Genomic DNA, 17694 nt, shown 5'->3' with positions numbered 1-17694 from the left:
GAAATAATTGAATACCATTTATGAGGTGGGAGGTTCAGCTCCACACATTGACCTGGTGGATATTTCCAGCATGGTGTCATGAGGACATGATCAGATCAAACTATAGAGCTGAACCTCCCACATTTATTAAGTGGGAGGTTCAGCTACATACATTGACCTGGTGGATATTTTCAACATGATATCATGAGGACGTGATCTGGTCAAAGAGATCTAATACCATTTATGAGGTTGGAGGTTCAGTTTCATGCAATGACCTGATCGACAATGCCAACATGGAGTCATGAGGACACGATCAGGTCAAACTCATTTAATGCCATTTATGAGGTGGGAGGTTCAGCTCCACACGTTGACCTGGTGGATATTTCCAACATGGTGTCATGAGGACATGATCAGGTCAAAGTGATCTAATACCATTTATGAGGTTGGAAGTTCAGTTTCATGCAATGACCTGATCGACAATGCCAACATGGGGTCATGAGGACATGATCAGGTCAAACACATCTAATACCATTTAAGAGATGGGAGGTTCAGCTCAATGTATTAACCTGTTGGACATTGCCAACATGGTGTCATGAGTACGCGATCACGTTGAAATAATTGAATACCATTTATGAGGTGGGAGGTTCAGCTCCACACATTGACCTGGTGGATATTTCCAACATGGTGTCATGAGGACATGATCAGGTCAAACTCATCTAATACCATTTATGAGGTTGGAGGTTCAGCTCCACACATTCATCTGGTGGATATTTCCAACACGGTGTCATGAGGACGTGATCAGGTTAAACACATCTAATACCATTTAAGAGATTAGAGGTTCAGCTCAATGCATTGACCTGTTGGACTTTGCCAACACGGTGTCATGAGTACGTGATCAGGTTGAAATAATTGAATACCATTTATGAGGTGGGAGGTTCAGCTCCACACATTGACCTGCTGGATATTTCCATCATGGTGTCATGAGGACATGATTAGGTCAAACTCATCTCTGGTCTGATGTGCTCCCTCTCTGGTCTTGTATGCCCCCCTTCTCTGGTCTGATGTGTCCTCCTCTTTGGTCTAACATGCCCCCTCTCTGGTCTGATGTGCTCCCTCTCTGGTCTGATGTGTCCTCCTCTCTGGTCTAACATGCCCCCTCTCTGGTCTGATGTGCTCCCTCTCTGGTCTGATGTGTCCTCCTCTCTGGTTTAACATGCCCCCTCTCTGGTCTGATGTGCTCCCTCTCTGGTCTGATGTGTCCTCCTCTCTGGTCTAACATGCCCCCTCTCTGGTGTGATGTGCTCCCTCTCTGGTCTGATGTGCCCTTCTCTCTTGTCTTGTATGCCCCCCTCTCTGGTCTGAAGTGCCCCCTCTCTGGACTTGTATGCCCCCCTCTCTGGTCTGATGTGCCCTTCTCTCTGGTCTGATGTGCTCCCTCTCTAGTCTTACATGCCCCCCGTTCTGCTCTGATGTGTCCTCCTCTTTGGTCTGACATGCCCCCCTCTCTGGTCTTAAACGCCTCCTCTCTGGTCTGACATGCCCCCCCGCTCTGGTCTGATGTGCTCTCCTCTCCGGACTGACATGCCCCCCTCTCTAGTCTGATGTGCCCTCCTCTCTGGTCTGATATGCCCCCCTCTCTGGTCTGATGTGCTCTCCTCTCTGGTCTGACGTACCCCCTCTCCGGTCTGACGTGCCCCCTTGTCTGGTCTGACATGCCCCCCTCTGCGGTCTGACATGCACCCCTCTCCGGTTTGACGTGCCCCCCTCTCTGGTCTGACGTGCCCCTGCTCTGGTCTGATGTGCCCCCCTCTCTGGTCTGATGTGCCCCCCTCTCTGGTCTGATGTGCCCCCCTCTCTGGTCTGACGTGCCTCCCTCTCTGGTCTGATGTGTCCTCCTCTCTGATCTGACATGCCCCCTCTCTAATCTGTCATGCTCCCCTCTCTGATCTGACATGCCCCCTCTCTAGTCTGTCATGCCCCCCTCTCTGATCTGACATGCCCCTCTATGACATACCCCCTCTGTTGTCTCACATGCTCCCCTCTCTACTCTGACATGCCCCCACTCTGGTCTAACATGCTCCCCTCTCTATTCTGAGATGCCCCCTCTCTGGTCTGACATACCCCTTCTCTGGTCTTGTATGCCCCCTTTCTGGTCTGACCTGCCCCCTTTCTGGTCTCACATGCCCCCACTCTAGTCTGCCATGTTCCCCTCTCTATTCTAAGATGCCCAATCTCTGGTCTGACCTGCCCCCTCTTTGGTCTGCCATGTTCCCCTCTGTATTATAAGATGCCCAATCTCTGGTCTGACATGCCCCCACTCTGGTCTCATATGCCCCCACTCTGGTCTAACATGCTCCCCTCTCTATTCTGAGATGCACAATCTCTGGTCTGACATACCCCCTCTCTGGTCTTGTATGCCCCCTTTCTGGTCTGCCATGTTCCCCTCTCTATTCTAAGATGCCCAATCTCTGGTCTGGCATGCCCCCACTTTTGTCTGACATACCCCTGTCCTGGTCTGGCATACCCCCTCTCTTCTTCTACAAGTCTGTGTGAGGCTCTTACTCAGCTCTGCCAGCACAGAGCACTGCAGTGTGAGGGAAGGAAAGAGCATTTTTTACATTTTTTGGGTAGAACAGGGCCTTCCTAAACCCCGCCTCAGATTATTTTTTGCTGTGTCCTGCCAGGAGAATCTCCCTTCACAACCTGCCCCAGAGACACAACCGGAAATGAGATGATATCCCCCCATATTTTTAAGTTGTCAATGGCATGCAGCCCCCCTATTGGCTGAATACCCCTCACCTTTTGGTCTCATGGCAACCAAAACATGTAGCATTCTCATTCCCTGTCTGTCTCGGTGATAATGGTCACCAAAGGATTACAGCAGAAAAAAAGAACTGGGGATTTTCCAGCACGCAAGGACAAAAATTTGACACACGAGTATAAAAAAGAATTCTACATTTATTAATCACATCATATAAAAGTTTTAAAAGAGTCACATAAGATGCACAATACAATATTCCTTTCTGGACACACTAAAAAGACTACTTATATATCTGTATTATACTGAGTGTTCTATTTCACTGGTAACAGATTGCGGTCGACGCGTTTCGTAGATAACTTCATCAGGAATCGGTGACAAAAAGGGCTACAAGAGCTCCTCACAAGTCCACTTAGCCCCTCCTTGCACTCATATCTACTCTGTGGATCAGGATAGGAGGAGGTCTTCTCCAACACTACCATCTTGTGATAGGACAACAGTATGTCCTGACCACCTTCCTATGCACTACAAAGACTACTTATATATCTGTATTATACCGGGTGTTGCACTTCACCGGTAACAGATTGCGGTCAACACATTTCGTAGATAACTCCACTTCATCAGGAATCGGTGACGAAAAGGGCTGCAAGAGCTCCTTGCAAGACCATTGAGCCCCTCCTTGTGCTCATATCTATTCTGTGGATCAGGATAGGAGGAGGTCTTCTCCAACACTACCATCTTATGATAGGACAACAGTATGTCCTGACCACCTCCTTATACGCTACAAAGACTACTTACATATCTGTATTATACCGGGTGTTGCACTTCACTGGTAACAGATTGCGGTTGACGCGTTTCGTAGATAACTCCACTTCATCAGGATTGGTGATGAAAAGTGCTACAAAAGCTCCACACAAGTCCACTGAGCCTCTCCTTGCATTCATATCTATTCTGTGGATCAGGATAGGAGGAGGTCTTCTCCAACACTACCATCTCGTGATAGGACAACAGTATGCCCGGAGCACCTCCCTATGCACTACAAAGACTACTTACATATCTGTATTATACCGGGTGTTGCACTTCACCTGTAACAGATTGCGGTCAATGCGTTTCATAGATAACTCCAATTCATTGAGACTGGAAGTGAAAGGGTTACAAGACATCCATCCAAGTCCATGAAGCCCCCTCTTTGGGCTCATTTCTATTCTGAGGGTTGGGGATAGAGGAGGTCTTCTCCAACACTTCCATCTCGTGATAGAACTGCAGTATGTCCTGACCACCTCCCTATGCCCTACATAGACTACTTTCGTAGATAACTCCACTCCATCAGGATTGGCAGTGAAAGGGCTTCATGATATCCACGCAAATCCATGGAGCCCCCTCTTTGGGCTTATGTCTATTCTGAGGGTCGGGGATAAAGGAGGTCTTCTCTAACACTACCATCTCGTGATAGGACTGCAGTATGTCCTGACCACCTCCTGACACACTACATAAGCTACTTTCGTAGATAACTCCACTCCATCTGGATTGGCATGATATCCATGCAAGTCCATTGACCCCAAGCCCCTCTTTTGGTTCATTTCTATTCTGTGGATCAGGAAAGGAGGAGATCCTCTCTAAGGACAACAGTAAGTCCTGACTACTTGTGACCACTATACTGAGACCATTGAAACGAATGGCCCTCCACAAAGTTGAGGCCATCCAAGTTGAGAAATCCATGTGAACTCAGAAAACAGAGCACCAAACATTTGTCCTTGATCCGTTATACCGCTGATAAAAATGTCCCAACAGGAAGATAAAGGGTAGCCAATGTGTTTCGGAGATCTCCCTTCACTTCTTCAGCCACTGTCTGAGGACCTCTGTTCATCTCGATGATGAAAGTGGATTCCTGCAGGACAACTCCGGTGACTGTACAGTTTTGTCTCTTGCCACTAGCCAGACTATGGCTACAAAACATTTACATGTTCCTAACAAGCAGTGAATTAGTGTTGACATCATACTACAATATCCTTCCTCCCATGAAGCAGGAGGTGGTCAACAGGGGACCTTCAATGTGTCACCAGAGGAGCATACACCGATAGATCAATATAAAAAAAACCTCCAACATCTTTATTAGATCATTAAATAGGAGTCCCAGAATTTCTATTGGTTGCATATATAAAAAGGTGTGGATCTTGAAGAAGCGAGGCTGACGAAATGCGTTGATCCATCACCCCAATCTGGATCTACATAATGCATGTGTATTGAAAGTCCTCTTTTAACACCCCCCCCCACTTCTTGGGAGGAAGGATTTTGTAGAATTGGGGGTTAAGGGATGGTTCTCAAAGAGGAAGATTCCACCAAGTGTTGAAACAATCCCTCACCAACCTCTGTAGCTGCGGGCACTGTGAAACAATTCAACCTCAAAGATGTAACAACGTCATTCAGGTCAGGTCTCACCATGCTGCTCTCCCCTTTTCCTGTGCACTCTGTGTGCATTAGCCACTTCCTGTCCACAGGACGTACCTGAACGTCCTTGGATGGGAACGGTGATATCTTGGTCACTGCTACAGCGGCAGTGATCGCTGCAGCTGCAGCAATGGCCGAGATATCATTTTCAAGCACCTGGCAAAAAAAAAGAGCCGCTGGATTCAGTGACGTCCCTAGGCAGGTTTGGGGGGGGGGGGGCTCGCCGCAGCGGGTGACACTGGACCTGCTCCACGAAAAGGTAAGTTTTAAAGCAAGCCGACGATCCCCTCAGGATGGATCGGATCTGCGGACTGGGGAGCATAATGGATCGAACTCCAATCCGTTGTGCTCAATCCGCAGATCCAATCCATCCTGCGGGGATAGTCGAAGGGGTGACACCAACCCTAGGGTTGCCCCTGGCCGGATTGCTTTTACAGCTAACGGAAGGGCATCTCCCCGTCCGGCCTGCTGCTTTTACCGAGCTCTCCCATGTAATCGCGGAGCCCGGTGAGGATGCGCCCGGGGCATCCTGCTCCCGAGACGCAGTGGGAGATGCGGCTGTCACTCCTCCCACTGTGCGACGCTTGAAACCGGAAGCGGCGAGGATTTTGTCCCTTCCGTTGTTTACAGACTTAAGAAAGCTTTGAACCCATCCGAAGTTTTCAAGGGCAAAAGAGACATCTGGGGTCTAGTAGACCCCAGATGCCTCAGTAAAGAGGACCTGTCGCTGCTTGTTGTTACCACAAGGGCTGTTTACATGTATAAATAAATACATTCAAAAACATTCAAACAAAATAAATAACTGCCGTTCCACCACGCTAGCGCACGATAGCAAACTCGTCAGTCCCTTCACGGCGATCGCACCGCACGTGTGTAGTATCGCCACAAACACCAGAGCGAGAGCGATCGTTCTAGCACCCTGACCTCCCGCGTAACTCTCAACCGGTAACCTGTAAAGGCTTTTTAAAGCGTCGCCTACGGAGATTTTTTTAGTCTGGCGCCATTCCACAAGTGTGCGCAGTTTTAAAGCGTGACATGTTAGGCATCCATTTGCTCGCCGTCATCTTTTCTATTTTTACAAAAACAATGTTTTTTTTTTAAATTCATTAAAGTGTATTTTTTTCCAGAAAAACTGAACAAATCCATGTGACATTAAAAAAAAAAATCGGAACAACCACCATTTTATTCTCAAGGGCCCCAGCGTATAAAATATATCATGTTAGGGGGTTCTAATTTGTTTTCTAGCAAAAAAAAATGGATTTTTTTTTTACATGTAGGAAAGAAGTGTCAGAATCGTCCCGGTCTGGAAGTGGTCAAAAAACGAGGAGGCCGGACGGCTGCAAAATCCCTGCTGGCAGGAAAATACAGGAGCAGCCTTTCTGCTGAAATGAAGGTGCTTTCTGCTGTGGCCTTTGGAGATGAATTGCTCCATAGTGCCTGCAGCTGCAGAGATCAGCAGGCGTTCTGAAGGTGATTTTTGCTTGGTACAGAAATGAAAGTGAAAGTGCTTTCTGCTGTGGCCTTTGGAGATGAATTGCTCCATAGTGCCTGCAGCTGCAGAGATCAGCAGGTGTTCTGAAGGTGATTTTTGCTTGGTGCCGAAATGAAAGGGAAAGTGCTTTCTGTTGTAGCCTTTAGAGATGGATTTCTCCATAGTGCCTGCAGCTGCAGAGATCAGCAGGTGTTCTGAAGCTGATTTTTGCTTGGTGCTGAAATGAAAGTGCTTTCTGCTGTGGCCTTTGGAGATGAATTGCTCCATAGTGCCTGCAGCTGCAGAGATTAGCAGGTGTTCTGAAGGTGATTTTTGCTTTCTGCTGAAATGAAAGTGAAAGTGCTTTCTACTGTGGCTTTTGGTGTCTACCGACCACAAGAAGTCATACATCTCCATCTGAAATGGTCATGTCATCCTAGAAGAGGTCCTCTTTTCTTTTTTCTACGCCTTGTGGTGGACTATGTAGCCCTTACATAAGACACTAATATTAAGAGACCAGGAACACCCAAACAACTCTATGGTGGGTGGGGACAACTCTAGGGTGGGTGGGGACAGACCTAGGAACCCTACGGCTAGAAAGACAAAGTAAGCCTAGCTACAGGTGTAAAGTCAAACTCAAAATACTGCTCTCACCTTCGTCATGCAAATGCTGAATGACCATACTAACTCAGCCCAATGAATTCCACCACACACTGGTCTCTGACATCAATGGCCATTTTTTTTCTGATGTATAATTAGATTTTCTTTCCTTGTGTAACACTTCCCGCACTCCGGACATGAAAAGGGATGCTCCCCCGTGTGACTTCTCTGGTGCCTCAGCAGGTCCGCCTTATGTATAAAACATTTCCCGCACTGTGGACAGGTAAACGGCTTCTCCCCGGTGTGGATCTTCAAATGCTTGTTGAGGTTTCCTTTTTGCGAAAAACGTTTTCCGCACTCAGGGCAGGAGAAAGGCTTTTCCCCGGTGTGACCTCTCTGGTGGAGGATCAGTTCGCATTTCAGCTTGAACGAATATTCGCACTCGGAACACGGGTAAGGATACTTGCCCAGGTGGCTTCTCTGGTGCCAAATGAGGTGTTTTTCCTTGACGAAACCTTTCCCGCACTCCGGACAGAAGAACTGCTTCTCGCCCGTGTGGAGGTGGAGATGTTTACTGAGGCTGGCTTTCTGCGAGTAACATCTCCCGCACTCGGTACACGAAAAGGGCTTCTCGCCAGTGTGGGATCTCTTGTGTATAACAAGCTGCGATTTGGCGAGGAATGATTTATCGCACTCCGAGCATGAGAAAACTTTCTCGCCGGTGTGATCTCTCCGGTGTACAAGAAGTTCGGATTTCGTTTTAAAGGTTTTCCCGCACTCTGAACACGACAATGAATTGCTATGAATGTAAAACTTCTGATGTCGGGAAAGGCACATTCTTTGTTTAAAGCTTTTGCCGCACTCCAGACAGGAAAATGGACGCTCCGTCGTGTGGGTTCGCTGGTGATTGATGAGTGTGCTTTTCCGTAAGAACCGTTTTCCGCACTCTGCGCAAGAAAATGGCATTTCGCCCGTGTGCACTCTGTGGTGTACAAGGAGCGCATATTTCTGGGAAAACGCTTTCCCGCACTTCGAACACAAATAAGGTCTCTCCCCGGTGTGAACTCTGAAATGTTTGAGAAGCTCGGATTTCACTACAAAGGATTTCCCACAGTCTGGACAAAAATACGGTCGCTCTCCGGTGTGACGTCTTTGGTGTCTAATAAGTTCTGGTTTTAATGTAAAACACTTCCCGCACTCAGAACAGGAGAACGGATGCTCCCCAGTGTGTCCTCTGTGATGTCTAAGAAGATCTGCTTTCTTCCTGAACCATTTATCGCATTCGGAACATTTGAATCTTTTGTTGCCTTTGTATGTAACCGTATGTGACTTATTAGAAGACGTTTCCACAGCCTTAGAGGGATCTTGCTCTGGAGATGATGTAGGAGTTTCCTTGGAGGTGTTCCAGGCATTGGATTGACCTGTTGAAAGGGAATACCTTAATAATAAAAAAGCACATTTATTGTTTCCTTTTTTTGCAGTTAAGGTGTCATGTACATTATTCTAAAAATCAAAAACCTCACAGAGTTCTGTGATCTAAAGATTAGTGGTAGACCTATGACCACTTCATCTACTGGAAACATGACATATTGAGGAATGGAGATGGACCTTTCATATGGTGTCCAGTATCTCCTCCTCATTTGTTGAGAACATGACGTTATATTGAGGAATGGAGATGGTCCCTCCATATGGTGTCCAGTATCTCCTCATTTGTTGGGAACATGACGTTATATTGAGGAATGGAGATGGACCTTTCATATGGTGTCCAGTATCTCCTCCTCATTTGTTGGGAACATGACGCTATATTGAGGAATGGAGATGGACCTTCCATATGGTGTCCAGTATCTCCTCCTCATTTGTTGGGAACATGACGTTATATTGAGGAATGGAGATGGTCCCTCCATATGGTGTCCAGTATCTCCTCATTTGTTGGGAACATGACGTTATATTGAGGAATGGAGATGGACCTTTCATATGGTGTCCAGTATCTCCTCCTCATTTGTTGGGAACATGACGTTATATTGAGGAATGGAGATGGACCTTTCATACGGTGTCCAGTATCTCCTCCTCATTTGTTGGGAACATGACGTTATATTGAGGAATGGAGATGGACCTTTCATATGGTGTCCAGTATCTCCTCCTCATTTGTTGGGAACATGACGTTATATTGAGGAATGGAGATGGACCTTTCATATGGTGTCCAGTATCTCCTCCTCATTTGTTGGGAACATGACGCTATATTGAGGAATGGAGATGGACCTTCCATATGGTGTCCAGTATCTCCTCCTCATTTGTTGGGAACATGACGTTATATTGAGGAATGGAGATGGTCCCTCCATATGGTGTCCAGTATCTCCTCATTTGTTGGGAACATGACGTTATATTGAGGAATGGAGATGGACCTTTCATATGGTGTCCAGTATCTCCTCCTCATTTGTTGGGAACATGACGTTATATTGAGGAATGGAGATGGACCTTTCATACGGTGTCCAGTATCTCCTCCTCATTTGTTGGGAACATGACGTTATATTGAGGAATGGAGATGGTCCCTCCATATGGTGTCCAGTATCTCCTCATTTGTTGGGAACATGACGTTATATTGAGGAATGGAGATGGACCTTCCATATGGTGTCCAGTATCTCCTCCTTATTTGTTGGGAACATGACGCTATATTGAGGAATGGAGATGGACCTTTCATATGGTGTCCAGTATCTGCTCCTCATTTGTTGGGAACATGACGTTATATTGAGGAATGGAGATGGACCTTTCATATGGTGTCCAGTATCTCCTCCTCATTTGTTGGGAACATGACGTTATATTGAGGAATGGAGATGGACCTTTCATATGGTGTCCAGTATCTCCTTCTCATTTGTTGGAGACATGACATTATATTGAGGAATAGAGATGGACCTTTCATATGGTGTCCAGTATCTCCGCATTTGTTGGGAACATTACATTATATGGAGGAATGGAGATGGACCTTTCATATGGTGTCCAGTATCTCCTTCTCATTTGTTGGAGACATGACATTATATTGAGGAATAGAGATGGACCTTTCATATGGTGTCCAGTATCTCCTCCTCATTTGTTGGGAACATTACATTATATTGAGGAATGGAGATGGACCTTTCATATGGTGTCCAGTATCTCCTCCTCATTTGTTGGGAACATGACGTTATATTGAGGAATGGAGATGGTCCCTCCATATGGTGTCCAGTATCTCCTCCTTATTTGTTGGGAACATGACGTTATATTGAGGAATGGAGATGGTCCCTCCATATGGTGTCCAGTATCTCCTCATTTGTTGGGAACATGACGTTATATTGAGGAATGGAGATGGACCTTTCATATGGTGTCCAGTATCTCCTCCTCATTTGTTGGGAACATGACGCTATATTGAGGAATGGAGATGGACCTTCCATATGGTGTCCAGTATCTCCTCCTTATTTGTTGGGAACATGACGCTATATTGAGGAATGGAGATGGACCTTTCATATGGTGTCCAGTATCTCCTCCTCATTTGTTGGGAACATGACGCTATATTGAGGAATGGAGATGGACCTTCCATATGGTGTCCAGTATCTCCTCCTTATTTGTTGGGAACATGACGCTATATTGAGGAATGGAGATGGACCTTTCATATGGTGTCCAGTATCTCCTCCTCATTTGTTGGGAACATGACGTTATATTGAGGAATGGAGATGGACCTTTCATATGGTGTCCAGTATCTCCTCCTCATTTGTTGGGAACATGACGTTATATTGAGGAATGGAGATGGACCTTTCATATGGTGTCCAGTATCTCCTTCTCATTTGTTGGAGACATGACATTATATTGAGGAATAGAGATGGACCTTTCATATGGTGTCCAGTATCTCCTCATTTGTTCGGAACATTACATTATATGGAGGAATGGAGATGGACCTTTCATATGGTGTCCAGTATCTCCTTCTCATTTGTTGGAGACATGACATTATATTGAGGAATAGAGATGGACCTTTCATATGGTGTCCAGTATCTCCTCATTTGTTGGGAACATTACATTATATTGAGGAATGGAGATGGACCTTTCATATGGTGTCCAGTATCTCCTCCTCATTTGTTGGGAACATGATGTTATATTGAGGAATGGAGATGGACCTTTCATATGGTGTCCAGTATCTCCTCCTCATTTGTTGGGAACATGACATTATATTGAGGAATGGAGATGGGCCTTTCATATGGTGCACAATATCTCCACCTCTTTTGTTAATCTGCACATCTTGAACCTAAAGTGAAAGCAAAAATATGAGCAGTTTCTGTATTTAGTACTTCTATCTTACATGTGCCAATGCATAGAGAAGAATCCTCCTCTTCTTCTTTAATTTCAACTTTTATACCAATCTGGTTTTTATCCTGAAATCAGAAAATGACAAATAAAATATTACCAAACAATACAAAAAAAGAAATTAATTTTCATACTTTGTGGTCTATTTTGAACTTTACATGCTGAGTCCCACCTACCTGATGATCATGCAGGATGGTGTGTTCTTCCTGTGTGGAATCCTGGGAATACAGAGGATGGGGACATCTCTCTGGTGGGTTCCCATTCCTGGATCCATCTACTTGATGATGGTGAGGGATGGTGTGTTCTTCCTGTGTGGAATCCCGGGAATACAGAGGATGACTGGATCCATCTGTAGGAAACACACACACTGACTGAATCTATTGTTTATATGTGTTTATCAGATGATGGGGGATCTAGGTGGACCCTGCATACTGATCTCTCCTTTACATTAAAGTCTCCTCTTACCCGGTGATGTGAGGGGCGGCTGATTGTCCATCATGACGTCCTTGTAGAGATCCTTGTGTCCTTCTAAATACTCCCACTCCTCCATGGAGAAATAGTCAGTGTGTCCTTCTAAATACTCTGACTCATCTGTGTCGTCATTCTCATCTAATTCATCATTAACTTCTTCTTTTACAATAATATTAAAATCAGTCAGGCTTCCGCTCTGAATGTACAAGAAAACAACAATAGTAACGAGGCAGACGTTTTACGGGCCACAACGCAACTTACACCTTGTTAGGCTTCTACCTGGCGGTGCTGTGAGATCTTTTTGTCCTCCATCATGACGTCCTTGTAGAGGTCCTTGTGTCCTTCTAAATACTCCCACTCCTCCATGGAGAAATAGACAGTGACATCCTGACACCTTATAGGAACCTGACACACACAATGATACAGTCACCATCCAGACACATCCCTTGTCTGTTACTGGAGAATGTCCCAGAATTCCCGGCACCGCTCACCTCTCCTGTCAGCAGCTCCATCATCTTCTTGGTGACCTCTAGAATCTTTTCGGTGTTTCCCTCTGTTCTCATGGAGGGAAGAGGAGACACTGTGATGTTGGGTGGCCCATTGGACCGACTGGTGGGTGTGATAGGCTCATTAAATGCCTTCTTTACTACTTCATAATCCTACGTAAAAAGAGAACACAAACATAATCATTGCTTACAGTCCCTTAGAATAGTGTTGTCCCTTCTGTAGTTAGATATGTTTGCAATTAAGTGATGTCATGTGACCTCCCAGAATCCTCCTCACCTCTCCGGTCAGGTCCGTGTTTTATTAATAGAGATGAGAGTGATGTCATGTGACCTCCCAGAATCCTCCTCACCTCTCCGGTCAGGTCCGTGTTTTATTAATAGAGAGTGATGTCATGTGACCTCCCAGAATCCTCCTCACCTCTCCGGTCAGGTCCGTGTTTTATTAATAGAGATGAGAGTGATGTCATGTGACCTCCCAGAATCCTCCTCACCTCTCCGGTCAGGTCCGTGTTTTATTACTAGAGATAAGAGTGATGTCATGTGACCTCCCAGAATCCTCCTCACCTCTCCGGTCAGCAAGTAGATGATCTCCAGGGTGAGGTCTAATATCCTCTTGGCCACGTGACTCTTGCCCATCTTGTGGTCACCTAGTCCACATGGAGATGTTTCCACAGTTGTCTTACTCTCAGTTTCTGTGTTATTCTTCTCCTAGAGCCTATCCAATCTAGAAAATTAGGTGAGAAATACACAATACATTCATAAAACAGCCACCCTATCCACCATGATGCCCTCTCTTGTGAATAACAAAGGGTTCACTTACCAATTGGATTCAAGAGACCTACACAGCAATGTTAAGGAGCCAATAACTCCACCCAAAACCATGTGACTGGCTCAGTGATCTCTGTACAGCACTGCGGTATATGTCAGAGCTATATAAATGTCTAATAATAATAGTGTGTGACTGTGGGGGAGGGGACATTAGAGTGTAAGCTCCTCTGGTACAGAGACCGATGGGACTGTGGGGGAGGGGAAATTAGACTGTAAGCTCCTCTGGTACAGAGACTGATGTGACTGTGGGGGAGGGGACATTAGAGTGTAAGCTCCTCTGGTACAGAGACTGATGTGACTGTGTGGGAGGGGACATTAAAGTGTAAGCTTCTCTGGTACAGAGACTGATGTGACTGGCTCAGTGTTCTCTGTACAGCACTGCGGTATATGTTGGAGCTATAGAAAAAAATAACATCAATCTATTTATTATATGTGGGGCAGTGACTTGTAGAGTTAAAAGATGTCAAGCTGACGATGGAGGATGAGGACGGACATGACGGTGGAGGAAGAGGACGGACATGATGGGGGGGTTACTGGGTGTAAATAGAAAATCAGATCTTATTACCTCCTCTGCTGCCAGTTCCAGCAATGTCTCCTCTCTACTTCCCCCAATTCACCTCTCACCCGGTTCTTCCTGTTTTGTATGTGACATCACTTCCTGTTAAAGGTCCCCCTAGTGGAGAATATGGGAAGTGCAGCGTTTGCTCACTCTGGTCGTAGTACATGTCCCCATTCCGTTGAGCACTTTCAGCTCAGTTTTGATGAATGGCGGCTTTCACACTGATCAGCTTTTGGTGCGTTCTTCAGTTAAAAAAAAGCAGGAGAAAACTGCATCCTTTTAAATCCTATATAGTGCTTCCCCCTCCTGAAGGAGCCGCTAAGTATTGGGTCTCCTTTTTCCTGCACAGCCAGACAACATGCATTTTCAGACTTCCACTCAGTCAGTAACCAGTCCAAGAGCTTATTTTTGTGGTTTTATTTAGCTGATAAACAATTTGGATAGGGTTAGAGAGTATATGGGATGCCCAGTAAGCAATTCTGTGAACCCAGGCTTGAGGACTTCCAAAATCGCATCGAAGTCTCCTCAAAGTTGCATCAATAGTCACACTGGAAATTGCATGAAAATTGTGTTAGAACAGTAGGAAGTGATATGAGGAAAATGCAATGCAAAAGCGCATCAAAAATGCAAAATGCGTTGCATTAAAACAAAAGCTACATCTACCATATCCCAACAATCATCCAACTGTAGAAGGACAAAAGTTATCATCTACTGTATCCCAACAATTCCCCAACTGTAGGAGGACAGAAACTATCATCTTCTGTATCCCAACAATCACCCAACTGAAGGACAGAAACTGTCATCTACCATATCCCAACAATCACCCAACTGTAGGAAGTCAGAAGCTATCATCTACTGTATCCCAACAATCACCCAACTGTAGGAGGACAAAAGCTATCATCTTCTGTATCCCAACAATCCCCCAACTGTAGGAGGACAGAAACTATCATCTACTGTATCCCAATAATAACCCAACTGTAGGAGGACAGAAACTATCATCTTCTGTATCCCAACAATCCCCCAACTGTAGGAGGACAGAAGCTATCATCTACCGTATCCCAAAAATCCCCCAACTGTAGGAGGACAGAAGCTATCATCTACCATATCCCAACAATCCCCCAACTGTAAGAGGACAGAAACTATCATCAACTGTATCTCAATAATAACCCAACTGTAAGAGGACAGAAACTATCATCTACTGTATCCCAATAATAACCCAACTGTAGGAAGACAGAAACTATCATCAACTATATCTCAACAATAACCCAACTGTAGGAGGACAGAAACTATCATCTACCATATCCCAACAATAACCCAACTGTAGGAGGACAGAAGCTATCATCTACTGTATCTCAACAATCCTCCAACTGTAGGAAGACAGAAACTATCATCTACTGTATCCCAACAATCCCCCAACTGTAGGAAGACAGAAACTATCATCTACTGTATCCCAACAATCCTCCAACTGTAGGAAGATGGAAACTATCATCTACCATATCCCAACAATCCCCCAACTGTAGGTGGACAGAAGCTATCATCTACTGTATCCCAACAATACCCCAACTGTAGGTGGACAGAAACTATCATCAACTGTATCTCAACAATCCCCCAACTGTAGGAGGACAGACGCTATCTACTGTATCCCAACAATCCCCCAACTGTAGGAGAACAGAAACTATCATCAACTGTATCTTAACAATCACCCAACTGTAGGAGGACAGAAGCAATCATTTACTGTATCCCAACAATCCTCCAACTGTAGGAGGACAGAAGCAATCATCTACTGTATCCCAACAATCCTCCAACTGTAGGAGGACAGAAGCTATCATCTACTGTATCCCAACTGTAGGAGGACAGAAGCTATCATCTACCATATCCCAACAATCACCCAACTGTAGGAGGACAGACGCTATCATCTACTGTATCCCAACAATCATCCAACTGTAGGAGGACAGAAACTATCATCTACTGTATCCCAACAATCACCCAACTGTAGGACAGAAACTACCATCTACTGTATCCTAACAATCATCCAACTGTAGGAGGACAGAAACTATCATCTACTGTATTCCAACAATTACCCAACTGTAGGAGGTACAAGATGGAGCCCACAAGCAAACTAAATTGGAGCCTTTCCCCCACAGTGCCCGCTAGTGAAAGAAATGCATATTTCTTATTTGAGACCTGCATTGAGAAGTACAGTGCTACCTGAATTGTATTCCAGGATTTTCTTCACGCAATAATTTAAGACTTTACATAAAGTTTTAGAAATCTTTCATTAAGGTCTTCATAGGATATAGTTTGAATACTATGTCATAAATATATTATTTTTTATTGCAAAAGAGCATTCCACACTTCTTTTTATTCCATTTTCTATAATAAAACCAAAAATGGCTTTAGAATAAATTGGGAAAAAACTTTTTTTCTAGACCATCTCATCTCTAGTCCTAACAGTTATTTCTTCTGGCAAACTTTTGGGGGTCTAACTCCTTCTTCTAGGTCCAAGCAGTAGTGATACACGGACGTTTAGCTAAACCTACTTTTCTTTCAACAGTCCCCATCCTTCGCCAGCGTCTACATCTTCTGATGAGTGTCAGTCTTTGGCCATCTCCATTGGCTAGCCTGGGCTTCAACCAACTCCATTTACCAGCTAGGGCTTTAGCCATCTCCATTAGCCAGCCTGGGCTTCAGTCATCTCCACTGGCCAGCCTGGGCTTCAGCCATCTACATTGGTCATCCTGGACTTAGGCCATCTCCATTGGCCACCCTGGGCTACTGCCATCTCCATTGACCAGCCTGGACTTTGGCCATCTCCATTGACCAGCCTGGACTTTGTCCATCTGCATGGGTTTCAGACATCTCCATTGGCCAGCCATGGCTATGGCCATCTACATTGACCAGCTTGAGCTTTGACCATCTCCTTTGGCTAGTCTGGGATGACATCACTTTTGCGCATGAGTCAAATGACTTTGCTAAAGCGAGAGACAAGACCAATCACTTTGCAGGGACACCTCTTACAGGGGCCTCCGTGTTAGAGAGATGATTCTGTTCACCTTACAAGAGACCCCCAGGTAAGAGAAGTCCATTCTCTTTACAGGGAACCCATTTATTGGGGGATAGGAGTCCATTCACCTTACAGGAGTTCCCTTTGTGTGAGATAGGAGTCTGTTCATCTTACAGGAGACCCCTGTGTGGGGGATAAGAGTCCATTCACCTTACATTTCTCTTTGTGGTGGATAGGAGTCCGTTCACCTTATAGGAGACCCCTGGGTGGGGCATAGGAGTCAGTTCACCTAATAGGAGATCCCTACGTGGGGGATAGGAGTCTGTTCATCCTGTGGGAGACCTTATGCGGGGGATAGGAGTCTGTTCACCTTACAGGAGACCCCTATGTGCGGTATGGGAGTCCATTCATCTTACAGGAGACCCCTGTGTGGGGGATAGGAGTCTGTTCACCTTCTAGGAGACCCTATGTGGAGGATAGGAGTCCATTCACCTTATAGGAGACCCTTATGTGGGGGAGAGGAGTCCATTCACCTTATGAAAGACCCCTGTGTGGGAGATAGGAGTCCATTCACCTTATAGGAGATCCTATGTGGGGGATAGGAGTCTGTTCACCTTATAGGAGACCCTTATGTGGGGGATAGGAGTCTGTTCACCTTATAGGATACTCTTATGTGGGGGATAGGAGTCCATTCACCTTATGGGAGACCCGTGTGGGGGATAGAAGTCTGTTCACCTAATAGGA

The 17694-nt window shown here is 45.5% G+C and overlaps 1 protein-coding gene across 1 annotated transcript in view; it reads right to left on the bottom strand.

The window, feature by feature from the left end:
• Window positions 1-2917: 2917 nt before the first annotated feature.
• Window positions 2918-17694, bottom strand: part of LOC149453203 (uncharacterized) — a 301843-nt gene continuing 287066 nt past the window's right edge. Inside the window, exons 11-17 of the mRNA XM_089688609.1 lie at window positions 13124-13267; window positions 12545-12712; window positions 12333-12458; window positions 12048-12249; window positions 11759-11931; window positions 11578-11650; window positions 2918-8677 (exon numbers count right to left, since the gene is read on the bottom strand). Of these exons, the coding sequence (XP_089544735.1) occupies window positions 7383-8677; window positions 11578-11650; window positions 11759-11931; window positions 12048-12249; window positions 12333-12458; window positions 12545-12712; window positions 13124-13267 (2181 nt within the window). The 3' untranslated portion in view covers window positions 2918-7382. The remainder of the gene's footprint in view (window positions 8678-11577; window positions 11651-11758; window positions 11932-12047; window positions 12250-12332; window positions 12459-12544; window positions 12713-13123; window positions 13268-17694) is intronic.

This window comes from Staurois parvus, unplaced genomic scaffold (genome assembly GCF_062004578.1).
Source record: "Staurois parvus isolate SC_StPar_1 unplaced genomic scaffold, SC_StPar_1.0 ptg000449l, whole genome shotgun sequence".
Classification (NCBI taxonomy): domain Eukaryota; kingdom Metazoa; phylum Chordata; class Amphibia; order Anura; family Ranidae; genus Staurois; species Staurois parvus.
Note: the sequence above shows the minus strand (reverse complement) of the source record. Positions and strands in the feature narration are given on the sequence as shown.